The 24,582-nt window shown below is 51.5% G+C and overlaps 1 protein-coding gene across 1 annotated transcript; it reads left to right on the top strand.

Moving 5' to 3' along the window:
- The first annotated feature begins 5,786 nt into the window (after positions 1-5,786).
- Positions 5,787-23,192, top strand: Wdr86 (WD repeat domain 86). Its single transcript, XM_057786846.1, has 6 exons — positions 5,787-6,165; positions 14,238-14,379; positions 17,275-17,695; positions 20,215-20,350; positions 22,329-22,432; positions 22,544-23,192. Exons 1-6 carry the CDS (start codon positions 6,003-6,005, stop codon positions 22,721-22,723), a joined length of 1,146 nt encoding a protein of 381 aa, XP_057642829.1. The 5' UTR covers positions 5,787-6,002; the 3' UTR covers positions 22,724-23,192.
- The last annotated feature ends 1,390 nt before the right edge of the window (positions 23,193-24,582 follow it).

Raw genomic sequence — 24,582 nt, 5'->3', positions numbered from 1 at the left:
GCTCTAGGTGATCAATTCTATGTGGACAGAGTCTCTGCCATGACGGTCATGTAAACACAATTACATAACATTTGGTCTTTTGTGATTGGCTTTTCTGCCTTAACATTTTTGGGATAAGGGTACAGCTCAGAGGATGAACACTTGCCTAACTTGCAGGAAGGCTTGGGTTTGAGCCCCCAAACCATAAAGGAAAACATTCGGGGCTCACCATGTTGTAGCATCAGTACTCCACTGTGTGCCAGCATGTTCTGATGATCCGTTCAGCAGCTGAAGGAGCCTTGGGTTGTTTCCATCCCTTGGCTATTTGTTACACCTTTCCTCCTATCTTCCCTACCTACAGGTGGGGTATAGCATACCACAGTCTAAGCATGGAGGTCAGAGCGCAGCTTGTGGGAGCCAGTTCTCTCTACCACCTGGGTCCTGCAGATACAGATCAAACTTAGGTCATCAGGTTTGGTGGCGAGCGTTTACCCTCTGAGCCATCCTACCCTCTTTGTTTATTTCCCTCAATTACATATGAGATGTGCTCTTTAGTCATCAGTATATTTTATTCAGGAAAGTGTCTATATAAATTGTGTGTGCATATGAACATGTATGCTCATGCGGTCCACACGCATGTGTACGGGTGTGCATGCAGGGCTTTGAGTGTCCTGACCCGGTCATTTTCCACCTCATTGCTTTGATGCAAGGTCTCCTCCTGAACTTAGTGCCCATGTTTTCCGGTGAGGCTGGAAGCCAGCAAGGCCCATGATCCTCCTGTCTGGACACTTAGGTGCTGGGAAACAGACTGGTCTTCCTATGTGAGCAGCAAGCACTCTGAGCCACTGAGCCGTTTCTCCAGCCCCACCAGTCCTTTTGTGAAGCTGTGCGTTGACTGAGAAATTCCTCGTGTAGTCTGCACTCAGACTTTGATCGGTTCTTTGATAATTCTTCCATTCCAAAGGTCCTTTCCAGGCTCAACCGTTTCTCCCTTTATCTTTATTACACTTTGTTTCTGAGGAAGGTCTCCCTGAGTTGCCCAAGATGGCCTAGAAATCACAATCCTCCTGTCTCAGCTTACTGAGGGCTAAGATTACAGCTATGTGCCTTGAAATTGCCTTTTTGTGGACAAAAGTTTGAATTCTGAATATTCTCTCTAGACCTGTGTGTTAAGGTTGCCCCCCAAGGTCATGCTCCTGGATATAGGGCAGGCAGAGAGTCTTTAGCTTGTTGAATGGTGCCCTGAAGATTCGGGGTCCTAAGCCTCTCCTCTATCCCTTGTGTTCTCTGGCTCACAGTGAGGTGTGGGATTCAGTTTCTCCACATATACTTCCACCATTGCTGTGCTGCCTGACCAAGTGGATCACAGATCAGGGTGCAGAGCCTCAAACCCTGGGAGCCAAATACCCGCCTTCTCTTCATAAGCTGGCCTCGGGTGTTTCGTAATAGTGACAGAAAGCTGACTGCACATAGTTTTAAATGTTTGCAATTCAGCAGGGCGGTGGTGGAGCACGCCTTTAATTTCAGCACTTGGGAGTCAGAGGCAGGTAGATCTCTGTGAGTTCAAGGCCAGCCTGGTCTACAGAGTGTGTTCCTTGACAGCCAGGACACAGAGAAACCCTGTCTCAAAAAACCAAAAACCAAACCCAAACAACTGTTTACATTTCAAATATAGACAGGAAGCTGTGTGTGCCTGCAGCCAGGGTTTCACCTGCGACTCTGTGAGCTGCAACTGAGTAGAAGACATCCCTGCCTCCCTCACGCTTACCCCAGGTGTTCTTACCCAAGGCCACCCTCGCCTTCTGCTCCCTCTCCCTCCTCTTTTCCAGGGTTCTCTGCTCTCTTCTGTCCGTTCAGCTTTCCCTCTACTAGTCCATGTCAACACGATTTAACCGTAAGCAAACCTCTCCACCCTCCATCCTTCCACAGCCCCTCTAAATCCAGCCTGCCTTTCTCCAGCCGACCTCTGTGCTGCCATGAGCCCATCTCTTGGCTTGTGCTCTTTTGGCCTGGTGGGAATCATACAGCGACTTCCAGTTTCCTTTGGGAGGCCCTGAGCTCTCCTGCTGGGGATAACTCACAAGCAGGAAAAAGCTTCCATCTTCTTGAGGAAGCGAGTACTTAACAGAGTACCTGGAACTCAGTCAGTACTCAAGCGATGATGTTAACAGGTCCATCCCACCCGCAGCAAGGCGTCTGGTAAAAACAATTGTCACAAGGCTACTAGGTGACAATACCCTGCAGGTACTGTTGAGATCCAGCTGGGCCCTGCCCTAACATTAATCCATATTATGTGAAACAGTGGCTTTTCAGACTTGCCTTGCCCTGAAAGATTTCATTTTGCAAGCAGTTCGGGCTCTGTTTTGAGGACGGAGGATGATTGTGTATCTTTTCTGGCACAACTCATGAGATAGCGACTGAAAAAAATCACACTCTGGGAGTAGAGAGGGGGTCACTGTATGACTCTAGTGGGGTGAAGTAACACTGTTGGGCACCTTAGCATATTGAGACCGTGTTGGGGAAACCAGGCACTAGAATGTATTGGACACACGAGAAAGGTGTAACTCTCTCACTGGGGCGTGGTAATCAGTCCCTTACTGGCCTGTCATCTGGCCACCTGATGTGTACATCAAAGGGCAGACAGGCAGAGAACCCCCTGCGGCTCCCTGCAAGGGGCTTCAGCTTAGCCCAGCGCCCCCCCCAATCCTTCTAGATCTGCTGTCCCGGAGACCTGTGCCCATTAGTGACTCTGTGCCCAGTCCTGCCCTGTCTCCATCTACAGCTGGACTCAGCACTACAGCTCAGCTCTGGCCTTGCAGCTGGAGGCTACAACAACAGCTGCAGGCCCTCCCCTCTCTGGAGACCCCAGCTGGTTTGATATCTCAGCTCCACACAGTCAATATGGCTATCGGGTTCCCAGCTTTGGCATCTCGGGCCTCTCTGGAACTCCTTGCCTCTTTAACCCTTCTGTATCCATTCTATAAGCTCTGTATATGCACACACAAACACACGTTTACTATGTGTATTATATAATCTGAACATTGATATTAATAATTAAGACTGGAACAAAAGCCTGTGTTTGCCTCGTTCAACACAATCCAGGAGGGTGTGGTGGGAGGGGTAGCTGACAACCGGCTCCGCTGAAACTGCAGCCCTGTGACCGGATTGTGACTCAATGAATTCTGACGTTGTGGGAGGACACAATGTATCATTTATGTTTCTGACAGTGTGTGTTCATGACAGGGGCACCAAAAGGTGGTTCCCTCTGCTACCTCCCATCTTGATATTATCACCATTCTAGATGTTTCTCATAGAGTTCCCAGAGGGTCAGTCTTCCTAACAGGTGCCATTGATGCTATCTATGTGGCCTCGGGGATGGGTACTCTGGCACCAGATGGTCACTTCCACGGATGTTGGGGTTCTTTTGAACAGTCCGTCTTTTCATGTGACTATTCCCTCCCCACCCCCTCCCCATTCCTCTGTTCATGGTGCTTTACATTCTGCAGACAGCGCCACAGTATATCAGTCTGCTGCAGGGGGCTTGGTGGCTTGGGACCACACTCACACCAGTGTTGGCTCATGTCAGCTCTTTTGCAGTGCAGTGGTTTCTGGAGCTCAAACTTTGCTGCTTCTGGGAGGAGAAGACTCTAGGCTCAGAGGAACTGCACGTTGTTTCAAACTTTCCCTGGGCTTTCCGGCTACTCTGTAAAGGAAGAGGACAGAGGCACGGCCCGAGCCAACACAGTAATTACACATCCACAGAGCCACTGGGTACAAAGTCTCCCTGAGAAAGCAAGTTCATGGTGCTCAGCTCCACTGGAAGGATGGTCACATATGAGTCTTTTCTATCAAATACTATAAAACTTGTGTTTTGATTATGTATATATATATATATATATATATATATTGAAATCTTTTTACCTCCCCCACCTTGTTAGACTTCTAAGCAAATGCTCTAATCCTCTCCACCCAGGAAAACCTTTGTTTACCCAAAGACTACTCCGAATTTGATGGCCTGGAGCACTGACCCTTTTCTCCTTAGAGCAGCGACCTCTTTCCCTTCCTCCTTCATCCACCCTCCCCCCCCATGAGTTGAATAACATCGGACCTTAGCCAGTGGGAAAAGACACAGTACCCACCTGAGTTAAAATAAAACCAAACGCACTTCCTGTCTCTGTGTGTTCTGCCCCAGCACACCCTGCTATTAAGAGTGAAGGCCGCCTTGTCCAGACACTTCATTTGGAATGGTGGTCTTGCGCTCAACCATGAGGATTCGAGAGAGCAAGGATAAGAACTCTTCATCTTGGATGGAATCAGCTGGCAGAGCTCAGCAGAGTGTGATCTGTGGGCTGTGGAACAGATGACAGCATTTGGTTCCTCTGTAGGCTAGGGGCTGAGGAAGCAAACAGATATTTTCCCGGGGACTGGTGGACAAACCAGAAGTGAAGAAGTTCCACTTTGTTTATATCATGTGACCGCCTTGGAAGTGCTGCTTTGCTATTTGAGGCTGTGTATATGCTCACACCACCTAGCCCTGGCTGGTTCCCCAACTCCTTTACAATGTGCCCTGACCTCACCTGTGCAGGTACCCACCAGTCTTCACAACTGGATGATGCAAAGACCCTCTAAAGGTCAAGGTACCAGATGAATTCAGGATGCGCCCTTAGAGACACCTTGGCTCCTGAGTACTTTACTCTTTCTATGGTCACCAGCAGCCTCCTGCCTCCACACTCAAGATCTCATCAAAGCACTCCTTAACACCCTCTGCTGGCTCGTCAGCGTCTGCAAAGGTCTCCTAAGCTGATTGGAAAGTTTCAGAGGAAAAAGACGTTTATTTGATTTCGCCGCTAGGGGAATAAACCCGGTTGTTCCATGGAGCCTCTTCTGAGGTTTTCTTGGAACTGAACAGGGTCAGCCAGAGTGGTCAGGGCAGGTCATCACTTTACCCAGGGGGCCGGCTCCCCCAAACCATCGCTTTCCTGCCTTTTTCCTTGGACTCCAAAAAGAGCCCTGGAGGGTTCAAGAAATCCTACTACCTTTAGGACCTGGAGGATCCGAGTTGGGGGGGGGTCACCCTCTCCGCCCCCCAGCAAAGTCGACACCCGGAACTGCTCTAATAGGAACCAGTCGACTGAGCTCCGGGAGGGCTGCGGGTCGGGTGTAGGATTCCACCAGACCTCAGTGGGACCTCAGAGGCGCGCGCCCAGCTGAGGGCGTAGGGAGGGGGGGGGTGATGGGAGTGGGCGGAACAAATATGACCTCCCCCATCTGGGTTTGCCCCCTACCTTCAAGGGCCGGGATCCAGCCCTCCCCTGCCCAACCCGAGTAGAATTCAGTGTGTGTTCGTGCTTTCCCTGGGAGGGCGGACTCGGAACTCCCCAGCTTCCGCCCTTCATCGGGGTCCCCCAAGACTCCAGACTCTTCGGTCTACCTCTTCCTCGCCCTGGGATCTGGGAACAGAGACAGCTGGAGTGGCAGGGAACAGAACCTAGCCTAGACAGCTGGGAGGGTCGCACGTGAAGTGAAGCACGTGGATGCGGTCCCCAAGAGGGAACCAGAGTAGCATCTCAGTTCTGTTCCCAAAGAATGACCAGGGCGTCTTGGGGTGGGGGTTGGCGCGCGGCCGAAGAAGTGGGAGGGGACAGGTTGGAGGGTGGTCTCTGAGGAGGAGCCAGACTGGACTGTATTGTTCCGCGCTCAGCTTCTCCAGTTCTTCTGCCCGCTTCACACCCGGTGGGTGCACTTCAAGGCAGCGCCCCCCCCCCCGCGCCCCGAGACGGTGCAGAGAAGGGGAGGTATCACCTGAAGCTCTGCATCGGAGTCGCTGTGGCGGAGGATACCGGTGGAGATTCAGAGTTCCTGTTCCCCGCCGCACCGCGAGCCTTTGCAGGAGCGGGGTGTGTGTGTGTGGGGGGGGGTCCCCCGCGATGGCCGCTGTCCATCCGGGCCCCGACAGGACCACGTGCGGACGCTGGAGCACCGCTCTCTAGCCGGCAACAGCACCTCTTTGCCCCCGCCCGGCGATGGGGAGCAGCGGGTCGGCGTTGAGGGTCTGTGCGGACCACCGCGGGGGCATCAACTGGCTGAGTCTGAGCCCCGACGGGCAGCGCTTGCTGACGGGCAGCGAGGACGGCACGGCTCGCCTCTGGAGCACCGCCGACGGCCAGTGCTGCGCGCTCCTGCAAGGTAGACCGGCGCGCGTGCTCGCGACCCTTTCAGCCTTTTCATGCTCAACTGCCCGGTTCCGGGGTCCTCACTCTTTCGGGCCTGCAATCCCCTTCTGGAAGAGTGGAGTTCTATCTCCTTCGCATCGGGGAGCTCACCCAACCCTTGAGCTCTTTGTGGGGCACCGTGAGAGTCCGAGGGTGCTTGGGTGTGGGTGACTGAGGGACGCGCACTCTAATGACTGTTCTGTCAACCACTTCCATGCAGTCTTTATCGTGACTACCCTAAAGAACATTTCCTGCGGGCACTCCTTGACCTGGTGACCTTTGGGGGACATTTCCACTTGGGAGCCATTGTAACAATAGAGGTTGTTGAGGTTCCACGCTGCTGTGGGCTATCTTCACACCGTGACCCTAACCCAGACCTATGTCTTCTTGTTAGGGACTTGTCCATCACTAAGGGACACCCTTGAGATTTCAACTCCCTCTCCCCCAAGCCCCTCTCTCCCAGCTCTTTTTGGCCTCATCTCAGGTGTGGGCAGAAGAAAGGGGAGGATTGATTCAAATTTCTGGGATATGGGGTCAAGTCTATCTTGCATATTTAAATGAGACAAGGAATATCTTGCACAGAAATGTATAATGTGTCTTAGTTATTTATTTACCCATTGATTCATTCCGTTCACATTCTGGGCAGCCTGTCCTGGGTGCTCCCCACACTGCTGTATGGAATCCCTCAGGCCGCTGTTGCTTCTGCAGTAGCTCCTGCAGACTTGAGGCATGCTAAACTTTTTGCTCAAGGTATGGTTCTTTATCTCCAGCTTTTCCACCATGATCCTCAAATGCCGGGTGGCCTGGCTCAAGCCCTTCCAGCGAGATAGAATGTTAGCCTTAAGACTGCTTCATTCCTACATTACCAGTTTTACGTGAAAACAGTGTAAGGTAGCTAGTTCATGGCCCCAAAGGGAGGTGCATTGGATTGACAGGTACTTGGGAGCTGGGGTGAAGGTGGGGAATTGGCTACAAACTGGTCCACATTCCTCCCCACAAAGCCAGGGCTTACTGACAAGCCCACATAGGAGGAGAGCTGTGAGTCCGAGGAGAACATGTACTGCTTCCCAGAGAAAAGACTCTCTGGGGTTTTTAGGAGTGCAGGTTCTTAGGCCGGGTTCCAAGGAGTCCCCAGAGGAGAGCCTTGGAAAGGGCTTTTTGTTTGATTCTGGTTTCTTTTCTTTCTTTCTTTCCTTTTTTTTTTTTTTTTTTTTCCAAGATAGGGTTCTCCGTGTATCCCCGGCTATCCTGGAACTCACTCTATAAACCAGAGTGGCCTCAAATTCAGAGATTCACCAGAATCTGTTGGAATTAAAGGTGTGCACTATACCACCACCTGGCTTTGCTTTTGATTTCTTTCTCTTCTTTCTTTCTTTCTTTCTTTCTTTCTTTCTTTCTTTCTTTCTTTCTTTCTTTCTTTTCAAGACACGGTTTCTCTGGGCACTTGCTCTGTAGACCAGGCTGTCCTCGAACTCACAGAGATCCACCTGCCTCTGCCTTCCAAGTGCTGATTTTGGTCTCTTTTTTTTCAAATGATGATTTTGGTTCCTTCCTTCCTTCCTTCCTTCCTTCCTTCCTTCCTTCCTTCCTTCCTTCCTTCTTTCTTTCTTTCTTTCTTTCTTTCTTTCTTTCTTTCTTTCTTTCTTTCTTTCTTTCTTGTGGTTTTTCGAGACAGGGTTTCTCTGTGTAACAGCTTTAGCTGTCCAGGAACTAGCTCTTGTAGACCAGGCTGGCCTCAAACTCACAGAGATCTGCCTGCCTCTGCCTCCCGTGCACTACTACTGCCTGGCTGATTTTAGTTTCTTAAAGGCAAGGTTTAATGCCACCCTCAAGTTTCAAAGTCACTGTCTTAGTTGGGGATATTGTTTCTGTAATGAAACAACACAGTCAAAGTAAGTTGGGGAGGAAAGGGTTTATTAGGCTTGCATTTCTACAGCACCATTTATCAAGGAAAGGAAGGGGTAGGGACAGGAGCTCAAGCAGGGCAGGAGCCTGGAGGCAGGAGCTGATGCACAGGCCATGAAGGGTTCTGCTTACTGGCTGGCTCTCCATTGCTTGCTCAGCCTGCTTTCTTGTAGAACCCAGGAGCAACAGCCCACAATGGGATGGGCCCTCCCCCATTAACCACTGAGAAAATACCCTGTAGTCTTGCCTGCAGCCTGATCTTTTGGAGGCATTTTCTTGAGGGTCCTACCTCTCAGTTGACTTTAGCTAGTGTCAAATTGATGTAAAACTAGCCAGCACACACACCTTGTAGCTTTGGATTCCAGATCCTGTGCCTCCACCCCCCAAATACCTGAAATTAGAGGCTCTGCAGGGTGCCAGGCTTGGTGGGTGTTTCCAGTCGCTGTTTGGTGGCTGTAGTGCACAGTTAGCTTGTGAAACGCTAATGCCTGGGACTCCAGAGCGGCCCTGGACTCCTGTTTGTCCAGGAGGCTTCTCCTCCCAAACTCTAGGTTTCCAGGGCTGGTTCTGACCCAGTGGCTTGTCCCAGGGCAGCTCTGGAGTCCTGCCAAGTTTCCAGGGCCCTCACCCAGCTCTGACAGACACCTAGCATCCTTCACACCTGCTTTAGTGGCCCTCACAGCTGAGGGTCCCGTCGATCTAACGCAGTCTAACTTAACTTTCCAGTGAGGGATGCCCAGCCCGGTCTAGTGGGGAGCTAGAGATTCCCAGTCAAGGCTGTTGGAGATTCTTGCCAGGGTTAAGACTTTGAGGCTCTGTTTGTAAAGGTTAGCATTTCACAACTGTGCCAGGATAAACGGGACAAAAATATTTCTTCTACTATAAGATCCTGATTATGACTGAGCTTGCATGAGTCAATGTGGCTATTTGGTATCTTTCTGTGCCCCCTCCTCCCAGAAAATGTAAGTTCTCTCCAGCCACTTTCTCCTGAGATATTAGTAGGATCGATATCACGCACCGCCCCCCCCCTTTGTTTTTGGCACACATGAGTGCAAGTGTGTGAACCTGTATATGGAGGCCAGAAATTCACTTTTGATGTTCCTTGGGAACTGTCTTCTTTGTTTGGGGGAGGGGGGGCTGGGAGGAAAGTGGGGAGGGGTTAGTCTGACCAGGAACTTACCAAGTAGGCTGGTAACTCTAAGGACTCTACCCTCTCTGCCTCCACAGCTCTAGGATTACAAGCACACATACATGTATCAGCATGCCTGGCTTTTCACATGCGTGTTGGGTCTCAGACCCAGGTCTTCAAGCTCATGTGGCGAGCCCTGGGCATCTTCATAGCCTCCCCATCCTCTTCTTTTTATGAGCTTTTCCAGTCAGTGTCTGTAAACACGAGGGCTTGCTGCTTGTTGGGGTTTCTGTCCTGCCCAGTTCCCACAGCCATTTAGCCCCAAAGAATCACACAGAAGTTTATCTTAGATATAAACTGATTGGCCCATTAGCTCAGGCTTCGTATTAGCTCTTATAATGTATACCAGCCCATTATTCTAGTATATGTTAGCCATGTGGCTCGGTACCTTTTTTGGCGGGGTAGGTCACATCTTGTTTCTTCTGTGATCTGGGCAGGACTGGGGAAAGAGCTTTTTTCTTCCCAGAATACTCCTGTTCTCATTGCCCCACCTCTACTTCCTGTCTGGTTGTCTTGCCTATATTCCCTGCCTGGCTACTGGCCAATCAGTGTTTATGATTGACAGAATAGAAACAATTCTCCCATACCAAGTGTCTCTTTGGGTGGAGGTCGTTTTTTTGTTTGTTTGTTTTCTGAGACAGGGTTTCTCTGTGTAGCCCTGGCTATCCTGGAACTCACTCTGTAGACCAGGCTGGCTCTGAACACTCACAGAAATCCCCCTGCCTCTGCCTGCAGAGTGCTGGGATTAAAGGTGTGCACAGCCCAGTTCACACCTTATATCTTAAGACATGTTGTCTGTATACTTTACTATGTGGTTCAGTTTCATAGACTAGGATCAACAGCAGTTTTTTCTTTTTTTTTTTTTTTTTTTTTTTTTTTTTTTTAAATATTTATTTATTTATTATGTATACAATATTCTGTTTTGCATGTATGCCTGCAGGCCAGAAGAGGGCACCAGACCTCACTACAGATGGTTGTGAGCCACCATGTGGTTGCTGGGAATTGAACTCAGGACCTCTGGAACAGCAGTCAGTGCTCTTAACCTCTGAGCCATCTCTCCAGCCCAACAGCAGTTTTTTCAATCAAAAGTTTTATTTCATGTATATGGGTATTTTGCCTAAATGTATGTCTGTGTACCAACTGTGTGCCTGGTACCCAAGAAGGTCAGAAGAGGGCATCGACTACTCTGGAACTGGAGTTACACATGGTTGTGAGCCACCATGTGGGTTCTGGGAACAGAACCCATGCCCTTTGGAAGAGAAGCTAGGGCTCACTGGATCCTGACCTGAGAAAACTGCCTGAGAGGTCTGTGCTGCCCTGTTGGGTTCCCAGTTGAGTAAGGGACTTGGCTCAAAGGTTCTAGCCTACTATGGGTGCTCCACATCCTTCTTTGGCCTCAGCTTGCCCTGTGAGCCACTCGTGGCTGCAAGCTCGAGGAGGGAACTTGCCTGAGACAGGGCCCAAGCCAAGTTTACTGTTGACCTTGAGAGGGTCAGGGAGAAAAGTGGCGTATAGGTAGGGGCTCAATGAGGAGATGAGGTACCGTTTTTTTGTTTGTTTGTTTGTTTGTTTTTTGAGACAGGGTTTCTCTGTAGCTTTGGAGTCTGTCCTGGAACTAGCTCTTGTAGATAAGGCTGGCCTCAAACTCACAGAAATCTGCCTGCCTCTGCCTCCCGAGTGCTGGGATTGAAGGTGTGTGCCACCACCGCCTGGCTGTTTTATTTTTTTTTGTGAGTTAACAAATCATACATTTAAATTTTATTTCTATTTTTTTTTATCTTATATATGTGAATGTTTTGCCTGCATGCATGTCTAGGTACCACATGTGTGCCTGATGCCACAAGAGAGGTCAGAACCCACGGGACTAAGCTACAGATAGTTATGAACAGCCTTGTAGGTGCTGGGAACTGAACCCAGGTCCTTTAGAAGAGCAGCCAGTGCTCTTAACCGTTGAGCTGTCTATCCAGGCCCTTATAAGGCATTGAGGAGGGCTGTTCCACACAGGCAAATCAATATTTGCTCAAAGAAGAAGTCCATGAAAATGTCATCTGTTTTAGGGACAGTACTTTGGAGGCCACTGTTGGTTGAGTGGTAGGTTCCCTATGGCCTGTTCAGAAGGCTAAGGGGAAGGGTGGCAGGGTGGTGGGTGAGGTTGTGGGGAGGGCCATGGCTGGACTGGTGCTGAAGGGATAGGTCCCGACTTAGATAGGTGGTAGCTGGGGACAGATGGACCTGACTGCCACACAGAAACCTAGGAAACCCTGATGTGATTGATCCTCAGTTCTGAGTGACAGCCTGCAGACAGCCCTGGTGCTTTGGACAGTGTCCACTCTGGCACATCTGGGGACCAGATGTCACCCGACGGGATCCTGGCGTCCTCTACAGAGGGCAACTCATAAGCATCTAAGAAAGCGACACCATAAAGTGGACAGAGTATACATACGGAGTAGAGCCCTTGGTCATCATTTCTCCCAGGGGAGCTGTACTTACAGCAGCCTGGAGGCAGCTGTGGAGAAGGCTCCTCTGGGGCAAGGGGACCTTGACTTGAGAGGGCCACAGCCAACCTGAAGCAGCCCTCTGTGTCAGAGCCCAGGGTAACATTTCAGCCTAAAGTCTCCCACTGTGTGAAAGTTCCTGAAAGTCAGAGGACCAGGGGCCCCCTGGCAAGCCTCCCTTTCTTCACAAGTTATAATACCTGCTTGCACTCCGAGGGTGGGGGAGGAAATGTTAGTAAGTACTGCCATTCCTGTCACCAAGTAACAGTTGGGGTGACCCTGGGGCACAAAAAGGGAAAAGAAGCCTCATTTTCTACTCTGTCTGAGGCTTGTTGTGGTTGGGGTCTCCTGCAGCCCTGGGTCCTGGGCCACTTTTCCTGTGTGTAGAGGAAGCAGCAGATCCTGGCAAGTCTTCAGTGCCCAGGGAGGCTGCCTTAGCGGGAGTCCCCAGGGCTGCTCTTCGGCATGCAATAACTACGTCTTATCTGCATTCTCTATCCCTTCAAAAATATCTACTTTCAGCTTGGCGTTTTTTTGCTTACTCTGCACAATTCCAACAGCCGAAAGCTGAGGTCCCAGGAGGTGATAGGCCCAGAGCTGGCAGACACAGCTCCTCCCATCCTCTGGGGTGACCCCCGCCAGCCCTGGGTCTGACCCACCTGTCTCTTGATGGCACCGGTTGTAAGTGTACTGGGGTGGGGTGCGGGTTTGGGGGGCGGACAAGAGACAGGCACAACAGAGTTCAGGCCCTCTGCTGGCGGGCTCTGACCCAGACCCAAGTGGGTGTGTCTGCTGACTGGAGAGTTACAGGAGACTGGAGAGGGGCCTGCCTGTGGGGCTGAGTGTTGTGGGATCCTCACTTGGCTCAGTGCCCGGCTGCAGAGGGCGGAGGGCAGGGGCCGGCAGGTCAGCCTGGCCTGCGGTAAGAGACGAGGATGTTTCACACTGAAAACTGTTGCTCTCATTTTTTGCCTCTTTTCTTTCCGGTCCGTGTGTTCAATCCCTCTGTCCCTAACATGCCACAAAAGCTGCCCACACCTCGGGTCCTCAACAACCAGGCCCGGTCCAAAGTTCGACATAATCAGGGTGCCATTATTCAGTAGCTACACGTGGCTCTCAAGTGCCTTTTCATGGTCCTGCACTTGACCCGTTGTGTAGACGGAAGGTCAGCGGCTGGGTGCTGCCGGAGCAGCTGCTCTGGGCCTCTGCCAACCTTGGCTCAAGGCCCTTCGGGGCCACGGTGGCGATGCCCATCCAGAGTTATTAGGGGGCCATGGGAGGTGACTGCCATGCAAAGCCATTAGGGAGGCCTGTACCCGGTAGGCCTGGAACATCTCAGTTGCTTTTCTCGGGGCATCTCAGCTCCCTAGAGGCATCAAGGAGAGTGAGGCAGACTGGTCTCAGGGAAAGTTTGTTGACAACTTTGAGAAAAATATTTATAAACTCTGGCAAAAGTCTGGGCTGTGTTTTGCCCTCAACTTTTTCATCAACTTGTGTCTTCGGGGAACACAATCTGCTGTTTCTTAAGGGTTTACTTAAATCCTCCCATTGTTTCCAGAGCAGCCTGGCACTCGCTCTCCCTCCCAGAATTCTGTTCCTAGAACCCAGGAAGTCAAGCACTTCCAAGCTAAGCTTAACCCAGGATCTAAAAAAAAAAAAAAAAGTTAGTTCTCCTGATCCTTCCTGGGAGATTGCTAAAATTCCTGTTTGCTTGACTCCAGCTATGAAATGGAGATTCTCAAGTGAGATGAAAGACCTGGGTGTGGTGGCCCAAACTCTTAATCCCAGTGGTGGGAGGTAGACTCAGCAGAGTCAGTAGTTTAAGGCCAGCTTGGGCTGTGCGGAAAAAAAGTCTCAAAATAAAGGGGGAGCGGGTCCCTGGGGAGATGGCTCAGTGAGCCAGAGTGCTTGCTGTTCAGGCATGAGGGCCTGAATTCAGATTCCCTGGAACATGTTTTAAAAAAGTTGTTGTATTTTTCCTGCAAACCCAGTGCTGTGGAAGACAGGGACAGGAGGATCACTGGGGCTTGTCCTCAGCCTAGCTCCAGGTTCAGTGAGAGACCCTCAAGGGAACACACGGAAAGTGGCAGAGTAGGCCAGACAATTCTTCTCCATGTGTCCACTTATACACACACGTGTATGTATTTGTTGCATGCGTGTGTGTGACGCATACACACACAAACACAGGTTTAAAAATCACAAAAGGGTCAGTCTCTCTGGACATGTGATTTTTACTCCTGGGACCTGAGCACCCTGGAGGCTGACGTAGAAGGATTGTGAGTTCAAGCCTAGCCTAGACTACAAAGTAAGATCCCAGTCTGTAGGCCCGAGGGGAGGGCTGGTCTCTTCCAGACTTGCCGCAGAAGTTCATGCTCTCCTGCTGTCTCATTGATCTGCTTGCACACGTAGGAAAACAAGAGCTGGAGCCTGGCCAGCTCACATTTCCTCTCCTTGTAGGTCACGAGAGCTATGTGACCTTCTGCCAGCTGGAGGATGAAGCCGCCTTCACCTGCAGTGCTGACTGCACCATCCGGAGGTGGGACGTTAGGACCGGGCAGTGTCTGCAGGTGTACCGAGGGCACACATCCATCGTGAACAGGTCAGCCAGGTCCGGAGGCGGGAAGCAAGAAGACAGAAATGTAGGACTGGCTTTGAGCAGTGTAGCTAACTGCCTGTGGGAACCGGGGTTTGGGCAGAGGAGCCACAGAAGCGAGGTATCATTAACATATGTTCATTTGTACTCCTCTGGGAGCCAGGCACCCTGACTGCCCCTCTGTGGGGAGGTGTTGGGGCTGTAATGCCCACTTGGAGCAAATTCCAGAGGTGTTGCTCATGTGACTCCATGGTAGAGCAGGGGCTCAGAGAAGGAGGAAGCCGGTGGTATTTTTAAAAACTTCCTTTCGTGTGGCTACAGAAGGTCTCCCAGCCTTCCTTAGGATCTGAATGTTTCCCTTGTTGAATTTAGGTTGGACCTGAGCAGTGGAAATTTGTTTGCTGACCGGATCGACTCGATGTTATTTTTATGACACACGATAGTTGCCCTGGGCTCCCAAGTTCCAAGCCGATGCCTAGCGTAGGGACTCTTGAAGTCACATTGATAGGAGGGGCCCTACTTGGGAAACACCCAAGGGCCTTTCTGTGTGGACACAGAGGAGAGGATGTGTCCACATCCTCAGGCGACCCTGAGTGCTGTGTGGGCCTCCAGACAGGCAGATTAGCCACTCGAGCTCACAGAAACTCCAGACGCCACGTCGGATACTGGGTCGACAGTCTGGAGGTGTCTACAGGAGGTGGTTGATCTAGGAGAACTCAGCTCCCACAGTTCAACTGGCCTTGCCCCAGCGAGATGTCTGTTATTGGCTGGGCATGGTAACTTGTGTGTCTTGTCCCAGAACTTGGGAAACTGAGGTAGTGCAGTGTCCATGACCAAGGCCAGCCTGGGCTAAAGAATGAGCTCCAGATCAGCCTGGCTTGCAGGAGACCCTGTCTCAGAATCCTCCACCCCTACACAAGAACAGAAGCTGAGGCAGCAATCAGAAGCCAACCTAGGTGGGCAAGAGTTCATCCCTCAGATACCAGCTTGTTCTCAGGTTGCCGACCAAGGAACTGTCACAAGTTTCTCTAAACAAGGCTGAAACTATGCTGTGCGAGGTTGAGTACCCATGCCGACATATACATAACACTACCGCACATGGATGCACGCATACATACAGCATCCATGTAACATGCACATGTATGAACAAGACATTCACATAAACACACATATACACAACCACTCACTTATAGAAATGTCCACTCATTCATAGAAATGTTCACATGAACGCATGATATATGTCCGATCCACATTCTCAGACAGAACACAAACACACACACAGGTACATACACTGATGATTGTGTTCCCAAATGGACGAGAGCCTGGAACTCACGTCTGTTTTTAGAGCTAGGCTATGTGTGTGAGCTCCATGCAAACCATCCTTTGACATCCCTACTGTACATCGTGCTACGTCTGCCCAGGGCCACGTAACATCTGGGTTAGTTTCTTTTCTCATTGGCACTCTCCCTCCCCTGAGGAAAAGCAACTTAAGAAATAAAGGGAGCCAGTCTACCATGGCGGGGAAGGCATGGCAGCAGGAGGCAGCTGGGCACATCGTACCCTCAGTCAGAGAGCAGAGGGGGACAAGCTGGTGCTCAGCTCACTTTTTCCATGGTCCATGGGATGATGTCACCTACTTTAGGATGGAGTTTCCCACTTCAGTTAACCTAATCTACAAGGTCACAGATGTACTAGAGGCTTGTTTCCATGGCAATACTAAATCTCACCAAGTTGACCTGAGAACCCCAGTGCCTCCAGAGCCCCCCCCCCCCGCAGAACATCATAGGTGCTTGTCAAGGGGGTTCTTTGACTCTCAACAGATCAGGAACTTGCCTTGTAGACCAGGCTAGCCTCAAACTCAGACATCCACCTGCCTCTGTCTCCTGAGTGCTGGGATTACAATAGGGATACCAAAGGGTAGTCTGCATGAAGCTCACACACACTGCATGTCACCCATGCTGAGTCAAGAATTCCCAACAAGAATGTAATATGTAAATAGGCCCTTGGAAGGTCTGTGCAAAGTTCTCTGAAGACAAGCATGTTTTCCTGGGAGGTGGTAGCATTTAGCGGTGTGAGAGCAGGTTGTCAACAGTGAGTCCTCATTTAAGTTCCCCTACACCCAGTGGCAAGCCAGCTGCTGCATGAGTGCCCTTTCTGATACCTCACCCCAGAGCTCCCTGCCCGTTAGTCACGTGACTGGAGTCTGGTCTGTGCCCTGGCACTCCAGTGCTTCTCCTGTGGGATATGCTGGCAGAGCAGACAGCAGAGGCCCACCCCACACTGCAGCTTGCCTCTTGCGCCTCCGAGCACAGTCTGGTGCCACAGTGGCAGAAGGGCTTCTAAATTCCTTGCAGCCCTCAAGGTAGGTACTCTGGAGTGGCCTTACCAGCCTGCTTGCTGGATTTGGACTGTTCCCAAGGTGACCAGATGGTCTCAGGTAGCCCTAGACTTTCCCCATTGTTTTTGTTTGTTTTGTTTTATGAGGCAAGGTCTCACGCTATAGTCTGGGCTCGCCTCAAACTCACCATGTAACCCAGGTTGGCTTTGAACTCAAGGCAATCCTTCTGATGGCTTTTTCCTATTATAAACAGAATGCTCCATGTCCCCTCTTCCTCTGATGTGTCTGGCTTGAATAGACTGTTATGTGAATCCGTGCGCCAGAGACACAATCCCTGCTGGGGTAAAGGTCAGGCTTGCAGGTCTGTCACAGAGAAAGACCTGAGAATGGAAGAGTGGCTTGGGGAGAGACATGGTGGGTGTGTGGTGTTTAGGGCTAGACCTTGGAAAGTGAGTGTGGAGCAGGGCAGAGACTGGATGCTGTGTCAGCTGCAGGGCCAAGGCTAGGTGGGTTCTTCTGACCCTAAGTGTTCTGAGCCTGACCCCTTCCCCTCTCATCCACAGGATCCTTGTTGCAAACGACCAGCTCTTCAGCAGTTCCTATGACCGGACAGCACGGGCGTGGACTGTGGACAAAGAGCAAGTGTCCAAGGAGTTCCGGGGCCACCGCAACTGTGTGCTGACACTCGCCTACTCTGCCCCCAAGGACCTGCCCAGTGATCCCTGCTTGGAGGCAGCAATGGGTGGCGGGCTCCTAGTGACCGGCAGCACGGACGACACAGCCAAGGTGTGGCAGGTGGCCAGTGGCTGCTGCCACCAGACCCTTCGGGGCCACACAGGCGCAGTGCTGTGCCTGGTGCTGGATGTTTCCAGCCACACGGCCTTCACAGGCAGCACCGATGCCACCGTCCGTGCTTGGGACATCCTGAGTGGGGAGCAGCTGCGGGTTTTCCGAGAGCACCAGGGCTCTGTCATCTGTCTGGAGGTGAGACCTGTCCAGCTGCTGCCAGACTGCATGTCCTACTGTGGGAGGAAGGGAAGAGGAGGCCTTATCGCTTCAAACCATTCATAGCATTAAAGCCCTTGGTAGCTGTAGTTCCTAGTGCCAATCTGTTCAGAGCATCAGCCCAGCCGTTCACACCATCAGCCCAGCCGTTCACACCATCAGCCCAGCCGTTCACACCATCAGCCCAGCCGTTCACACCATCAGCCCAGCCGTTCACACCATCAGCCCAGCCGTTCACACCATCAGCCCAGCCGTTCACACCATCAGCCCAGCCGTTCACACCATCAGCCCAGCCGTTCATACCATCAGCCCAGCCGTTCATACCATCAGCCCAGCCGTTCATACCATCAGCCCAGCCGTTCATACAATAGCCCAGCCGTTCATACCATCAGCTCACCCGTTCACACCATCAGCCCAGCCGTTCATACCATCAGCTCACCCGTTCACAGCTTCATGAGTCCTTCAATTCTTTCACAAGTGCAGTTGGTAGAGTTCTCATGGTCTAAACACCTTTTATTTTGTTTTGTTTTTTCTATTTTTGTTTTTTGAGACAGGGTTTTTCTTTGTAGTCCTGGCTGTCCTGGGACTCACCCAGTAGGCTAGACTGGCCTTAAACTCAGAGCTTCCTCTGCTTCTGCTTCCTGAGTGCACACACCACCACACCCAACTCATTAAATACCTGTTATTAGGCATCTCCAACCCCACACTCATTAATTTATTATTTGTTTTTTCTATTTTTTTTTTATTTTTCGAGAAAGAGTTTCTCCGTAGCTTTTGGTTCCTGTTCTGGAACTAGCTCTTGTAGACCAGGCTGGCCTCGAACTCACAGAGATCCGCCTGTCTCTGCCTCCCCAGTGCTGGGATTAAAGGTGTGCGCCACCACCGCCCGGCTATTTGTTTATTTTGAGACAGGGTTTCACTGTGTACTCCTGGCTATCCGGGAACTCTGTGTAGATCAGGCTGACCTTGAAGTCATAGTGATCCACCAGCCTCTGTCTCACGCGCTGGGATTAAAGGTATGTGCCACCATGCCCAGCCCTGGCTCACCCCCACATTCTTGCACTGGGGAAAGCGTCCAGTGTATGCTTTGTGGGAGATACATTCAGAACTCAGCAGTGGAGAGCTCGGTAGGAAAATGGACACTAAGTCGCCTAAAGAAGAAGATTCAGGAAAATCTATCCAGACAAAGGGGAGTGACCTGGTAGAGAAAGGGACTTGCAACAGCCTGTCTGAGCTGAGTGTGATTGAGAATCCCTGGAATGCTGGTGCTGTGGAAGCCATGGGGGAAGCTGAAGGCCGTTTGGGCTACATAGAGAAATCCAGGGCTGGGGAGATGGCTCAGGGGTTTGCTGCACAAGCTGAGGACCTGAGTTCATCCTGGAACCATGTAGAAAAGCTGCGTGTGGGGGCGTGTGCCTGTAATCCCAGCTCTGGAGAGGCAGAGGCAGGTGGATCCCCATGGCTTGTCCAATCAGCCTAACCTGGGTGAACTCTGGATGCCTGAGGGTCAGCAGAGGTTGGCCACCGTGCTCTCTCTCTCTCTCTCTCTCTCTCTCTCTCTCTCTCTCTCTCTCTCTCTCTCTCCACACACACACACACACACACACACACACGTGAACTCACATATATACACACAAAAAAATAAACAATATCGACAAGAACCCCTAAGGCCTGACCTAGGTCTGTGTATTTTCTGAGCTGAGTTCCTGTCTCTGGTGGTACGAACCTTTTTCTTCTAGAGACAGAACTTTTTCAGCTTTTAGGAGAGCAAGGAGGGCCTGAACACACTGCCTCTGCTGCAGTGTTTGGGGTTGTATATCCTATTAGCCTTCATAGTCTTGGGCACCAATTCTCTCACCCACAGACGTCACTGGTGACAGCAGCCTTCCAGGTCTCTAGGGGCTGATGAGTATGGAGGTGATGTGACCCTCATCTGTGTCCCCACTTAGCAGGAGTCCTGGGGGGCATGCTGTGCATGAGGGTAGTGTGTGGGCAGAGGGCTTCTGTTTATGCCTGGGCACTGAGCTTGCCAGTTAGTGACAAGGCTTCCCCATGTCCTCTGACTCTCCCGAGGCTCTGCTACCACTCACGAGTGCCTTCAGCTGGGGACCAAGGCTTTACTAGTGAGTCTGTGGAGGAGGAACACCAGGGGAGAGGCTCTGCCTGAGTGTGCAGCTCTTCCTGGGGTCTGCAGGGCTGTATGGGAACTAGGGGTCTCTGTCTGGTCTGAGGGGCACTGTCTGGAATCTGCAGGGCTATGGCTGGAATCTGTAGGGTTCTGTCTGGCGTCTGTTGGGCTTTCTAGGGCTCTGCCCTCTGAGCTCAGGTTCCCCGGGGAAAGAGGAGCCAGCACTGAGTGCGGGTGGTGGGGAGTACCTTCCGGAGTCACCCTGCTTTTCCCCACTGAGATCTGCCAATGTTCCCTACCTTGTAGATAATGATTTGAGGGCTACCTGGCCACCAAGGTCAACGGATTGGCTCTTCTGCTTCTCCTACAGCTCACAGACCGGCTCTTGTACACGGGCAGTGCAGACAGGACTGTCAAGTGCTGGCTGGCTGACACTGGGGAGAGGGTGCGCACATTTCCGGCACACAGACACAGCGTGAGCGCCCTCAAGTACCATGCAGGCACCTGTAAGTGATCTGTCCCGGCATTGCCCACGCCACACCAGTCTGCCCACCCTACCTTCCTCTCCTGACTCCCATGCCTGCATGGTTTGCTGTCCCTGAGCCCAGCTGCCTTTCCACTTTAGAGGGGGCTGAAGGTGAATGGTTCGTTGGGTAGGGAGGAAGCTGTCTCCTAGGTCTCAGATGGTCACACATCTGGGCCTTCATCACATTCTCAGTTTCACTGATGCCTGTCCATCAAAAGCCCCTAACAGAAGCAGTTGTTAGACTCCCATAAGGCTGGGCCTACAAGTGTCTTCCCAGTGGAAATGCCCTAGGAGTTAGCCTGACGTGGAGAAGTTATTTTTCCTTCCTCCTGTATCCACGCGTTAGTGTGAACATAGCTCTGCTCCCTGGTCAGGGATCTCTCTCTTAACTGAGCACAAAGTGGTTAGCTCCCAGACACTGTCAGCTGGCCTCCTCTTGGTGGCAACGGGGCACAGCTGTGCTGAAGTCACTCTCCAAAAGACCGCTCTCACTATGATAAATCTTGGTTCTTTGCCAACAAGGCTACTACTGAATGTGCTTTGCTCCCAACCCTGTCTACTCTCAAGATGCCCAGCAACCCCAGGGCTGGACCCTGCTGCTGAGTTTGGGGAGAGGCAAGGAAGGAACTGAGGAAACCCAGCAAGGAAACTCCCTCCCCAGAGCCCTATGCACCCTCAAGCTTTAAGAAAAGGGCAAGTATGTACAGACCAAAGCAGGACAGTGTAAGAAATAGATACCGAAGGAAAAACAGAAGCAGCCTAGAGGGGCAAATACAAGGTGGCCTTGGGGTCTCTCCCGTTGCTATCACAGTCAGACAAAAAGCAACACAGGGAAGAAGGGGTTTGTCTTACAAATCCGGGTGGCAGGGAGGCCATAGCAGCCAGAGCTTGTCAGATGCTCACAGCTGTCTGCTTCCCTCAGCTCACTTTCCTCACTCCTGCAGTTCAGGGCCCAGCCCATGAAGCACCTCCCACATTCAGGGTCTTTCTACCTAAGTCACAACCAGGATGTGACTCAGGCTACTTTGATCTAGATAATTCTGCACTGAGGAGACTTCCCTGCAGTGAGTCTAGGTTGTGCCAAGGTGTCAGTTAAAGCTAAGCAAGTAGGATTGCTGGGAACTGATACCCAGGAGCACCCTCTCACCACGGGTATTGAAGGGTGTGTGGCCCAGCATCCTTACCTCCTACAGTTCCCCCACCCCCACCCGAGCCACTCTGCTCACTAAAAGGCCCTGTGTGGTTTCGTCTCTATCACCTCCACGCTTCCTGCATTGTCTACCATGTGAACTGCTGGCCTCCTGGTGTGTGTGTGTGGGTAGCTTCTGGGGAAGTCAGCACAGTAAGTGAACCACCGAATTCCCATAGTTGACTACTTCAGGTGGCCAGGCTTATCAGTACTGATTAAAAAGAAATCGCAGGCCCCCACCACTGCAGCAGGAACTGAGATGACAGTTAGCCATCTGTCGCAGCAGGTATTCCAGAGACTGTGGTGCCCTTGATGCCAGCGTACCAAGTTATGACAGAGGAAGACCCCAAGGAGTGACAGATGGGGTCTAGGCTCTGTTTCAAGGCCACATTCCTGAGAAGGGTGGATGGGCTGGCCCTGGGGACAGGTGACGGATGGGCAGGGCAGAGCCTGCAGAATGTGTTGTCCTAGAAACAAGGCAGAGAAGAAAGATGGGTACCTGGCACAGGGCCACTCAGGACAGCATAAGCTGACTGAAGTCAAGGAAGGCATGGCAGCCAGACTATGCAAAGGCATCTTCACAGCAGAGGTGTCCCGGAGCCCTCAGTGTCCTCCCTGACTTCACAGGACTGAGAGTCCAGCTTCCCTTCAGAAAGCTTCCAGACATTTCCCATTTGACCCTTAGGATGTCTCTGTGGGGCAGGTGGAGGTCCCATTCCTGGGGAGGTGGCAGCCAGGAAGGGTCCAGTGTACTGCTGTGTGTCCACAGTGTTCACAGGCAGTGGGGACGCCTGCGCCCGGGCCTTTGATGCTCAATCAGGAGTGCTGCAGAGGGTGTTCCGAGGCCACACCTTTGTCATCAACTGCCTCCAGGTAGGACTCTCTCTGCCCAGCTCTGTACTGCCCCAGGGAAGCAAGGGGCTTCCCACGGGAGAAGACTCCAGGGGCCTGCTCATGGCTGACAGCTGTCCCGCCTGCCCACAGGTCCATGGTCAGGTGCTCTACACAGCATCTCATGACGGTGCTCTGCGTCTCTGGGACGTACGTGGACTCCAGTCGGTGCCACCTTCACCACGCAGACCAGCAGCCAAGCGCAGCAGCTTATCACGCCTCTTTAGCAATAAGGTGGCCTGTGCAGCCCCAGTGCCCCTGCAGCCAGCCTGAGTACCTGGAGAGGAGGTGGTCAGTCTGCAATTGCAGGCAGGAAGTTCAGCAGGCCTGCCTCCAGTTCTGATGTCTTATGCTGCCAGGCCCTCTCTGCTGAAGAAATTGAACTTCTTACAAGAGCCATTGACAAGTTGTATGTCATAGACTCCTCCTGAAGAACTCAAATACATGTCAAAGTGCTCTACGTTCTTTGTTTTCCTTTTGGAGGCCTGTTGGCCTGCCACGTATGTGCCCTCCAATATCTGGCCCGGGTTATCTCCCCTCTGGTTAACAAGGCTTGTGAACCAAAGTCTTTTACACAGACCTTGGGAGAGGCCGTGAAACAAGGAACCACTCTTCCAACCAGCCTGCCCAACAGGACCTTGGAGTACCCATCCATTTTTGGACATTAATCCAGGAGTTTTCTGTCAAGGTCTGGCAATGAACAGCTAGGGAGAAGTCTGGTCTTGTGCAGAAATGCCAGCACTATGCCAGATGTGGTGGAGTCACTGGACACATGCAGGAGCCATTCGTGGCTGGAGGGATGGCTCAGTGGTTAAGAGCATGTACTGTTTTTGCAGAGGTCCAGAGTCTGGTTCCCAGCACTTAATGCTGGGTTGTCACAACCACCTATAACTAATTCTGGGTGATAAAATGCTCTTTCCTGGCTTCTACAGCACCTGTACCCACATTGCACATAGCTGAACACAACAGATACATGTATAATTTAAAAGTAAAAATAATTTTGTTTTTATTTATTTGTTTATTTGAAATAGGATTTCTCTGTGTAGCCCTGGCTATCCTGGAACACACTCTGTAGACCAGGTTTTCCTTGAACTCAGAGATCTGCCTGCCTTTGCCTCCCTAGTGCCGGGATAAAAGGCGTGTACCACTACAATCAGCACCCCTTTATAAATTTAAACTTCTGTTATTTCCTCTAGATAGAACCCTGCCAGGAGGGGTGGGAGGAAGGATGGGTGCCATCTGGGAGCCTCCTTCAGAGTGGGTCTGTGACAGGTTGCTGTGCATGTTTTCTTCAGGAAACACTATTCTGCACATTGTTCTTGGGAAGACACTGGAATACATTGCATTGACTCTGCACACACACACACCCGGTTTCTACTTCAATAGCATAGAGACCTTGGCTTGGTGTTGAGGACACGAGGAGCCCCACACTCTCTTCCCAGTGTCTGTGGGCTGCTTACATGTGGTGCTCTTGAATGCTGAGCTGGAGGCCCCCTCTGGCCACACCAAGACAGGGAGGGTAGTTTAGTGGCAGAGTGCTTGCTTAGCCTTTTATAAGGAGGAAGCAGGTGTCTAGGACACATGTCCAGTTGGCCAGCGTGGCCAGGAGAATAGACAGGTATGGCAGTTTTAACCAACATAAGACAGTTTCAAGTAATGTAATCAGGATCAGTGACATCAGCTTCAGACTGACTTCACTCCCCATAAGCACGCTCCATGCCTGCCCTGCTTCTCCAAACTCTGCCTGTTCTGCCACCTCTAGTTAAGTCCCCACCTGCTTTTTGGGACTCTGCACAAAGTCTCAGCAGACTCTCATTCCTCTCCCCCAACATACCCTCTTGGTGCACCCAAACCATCTCCCCCAACTCCTGAGTCACTCTCACCCCATTTCCCCACAATCCTATCCATAACACAATTTGTGCAACTCTGGAATATTCTCTTGACTCTAAGGAGAATTCTCTCAAACCCCACTCTGGTGGCCATTAACCATCCACTTCAGGTCCCCCCTATCCAGGCAAGGGCATCTTGCTGGTTCTGCTTGCCCATGCCCACACTGTGCATCTCCGCGGGCAGACACATACAGTCGGGGCCTGATGGCATGGCAGCGATGCCCTGGCTCCCTGTGTTCTCCA

This window comes from Chionomys nivalis, chromosome 1 (assembly GCF_950005125.1).
Source record: "Chionomys nivalis chromosome 1, mChiNiv1.1, whole genome shotgun sequence".
Taxonomy (NCBI): domain Eukaryota; kingdom Metazoa; phylum Chordata; class Mammalia; order Rodentia; family Cricetidae; genus Chionomys; species Chionomys nivalis.
The sequence above is the reverse complement of the archived record's forward strand: the minus strand, read 5'-3'. Positions and strand labels throughout refer to the sequence as shown.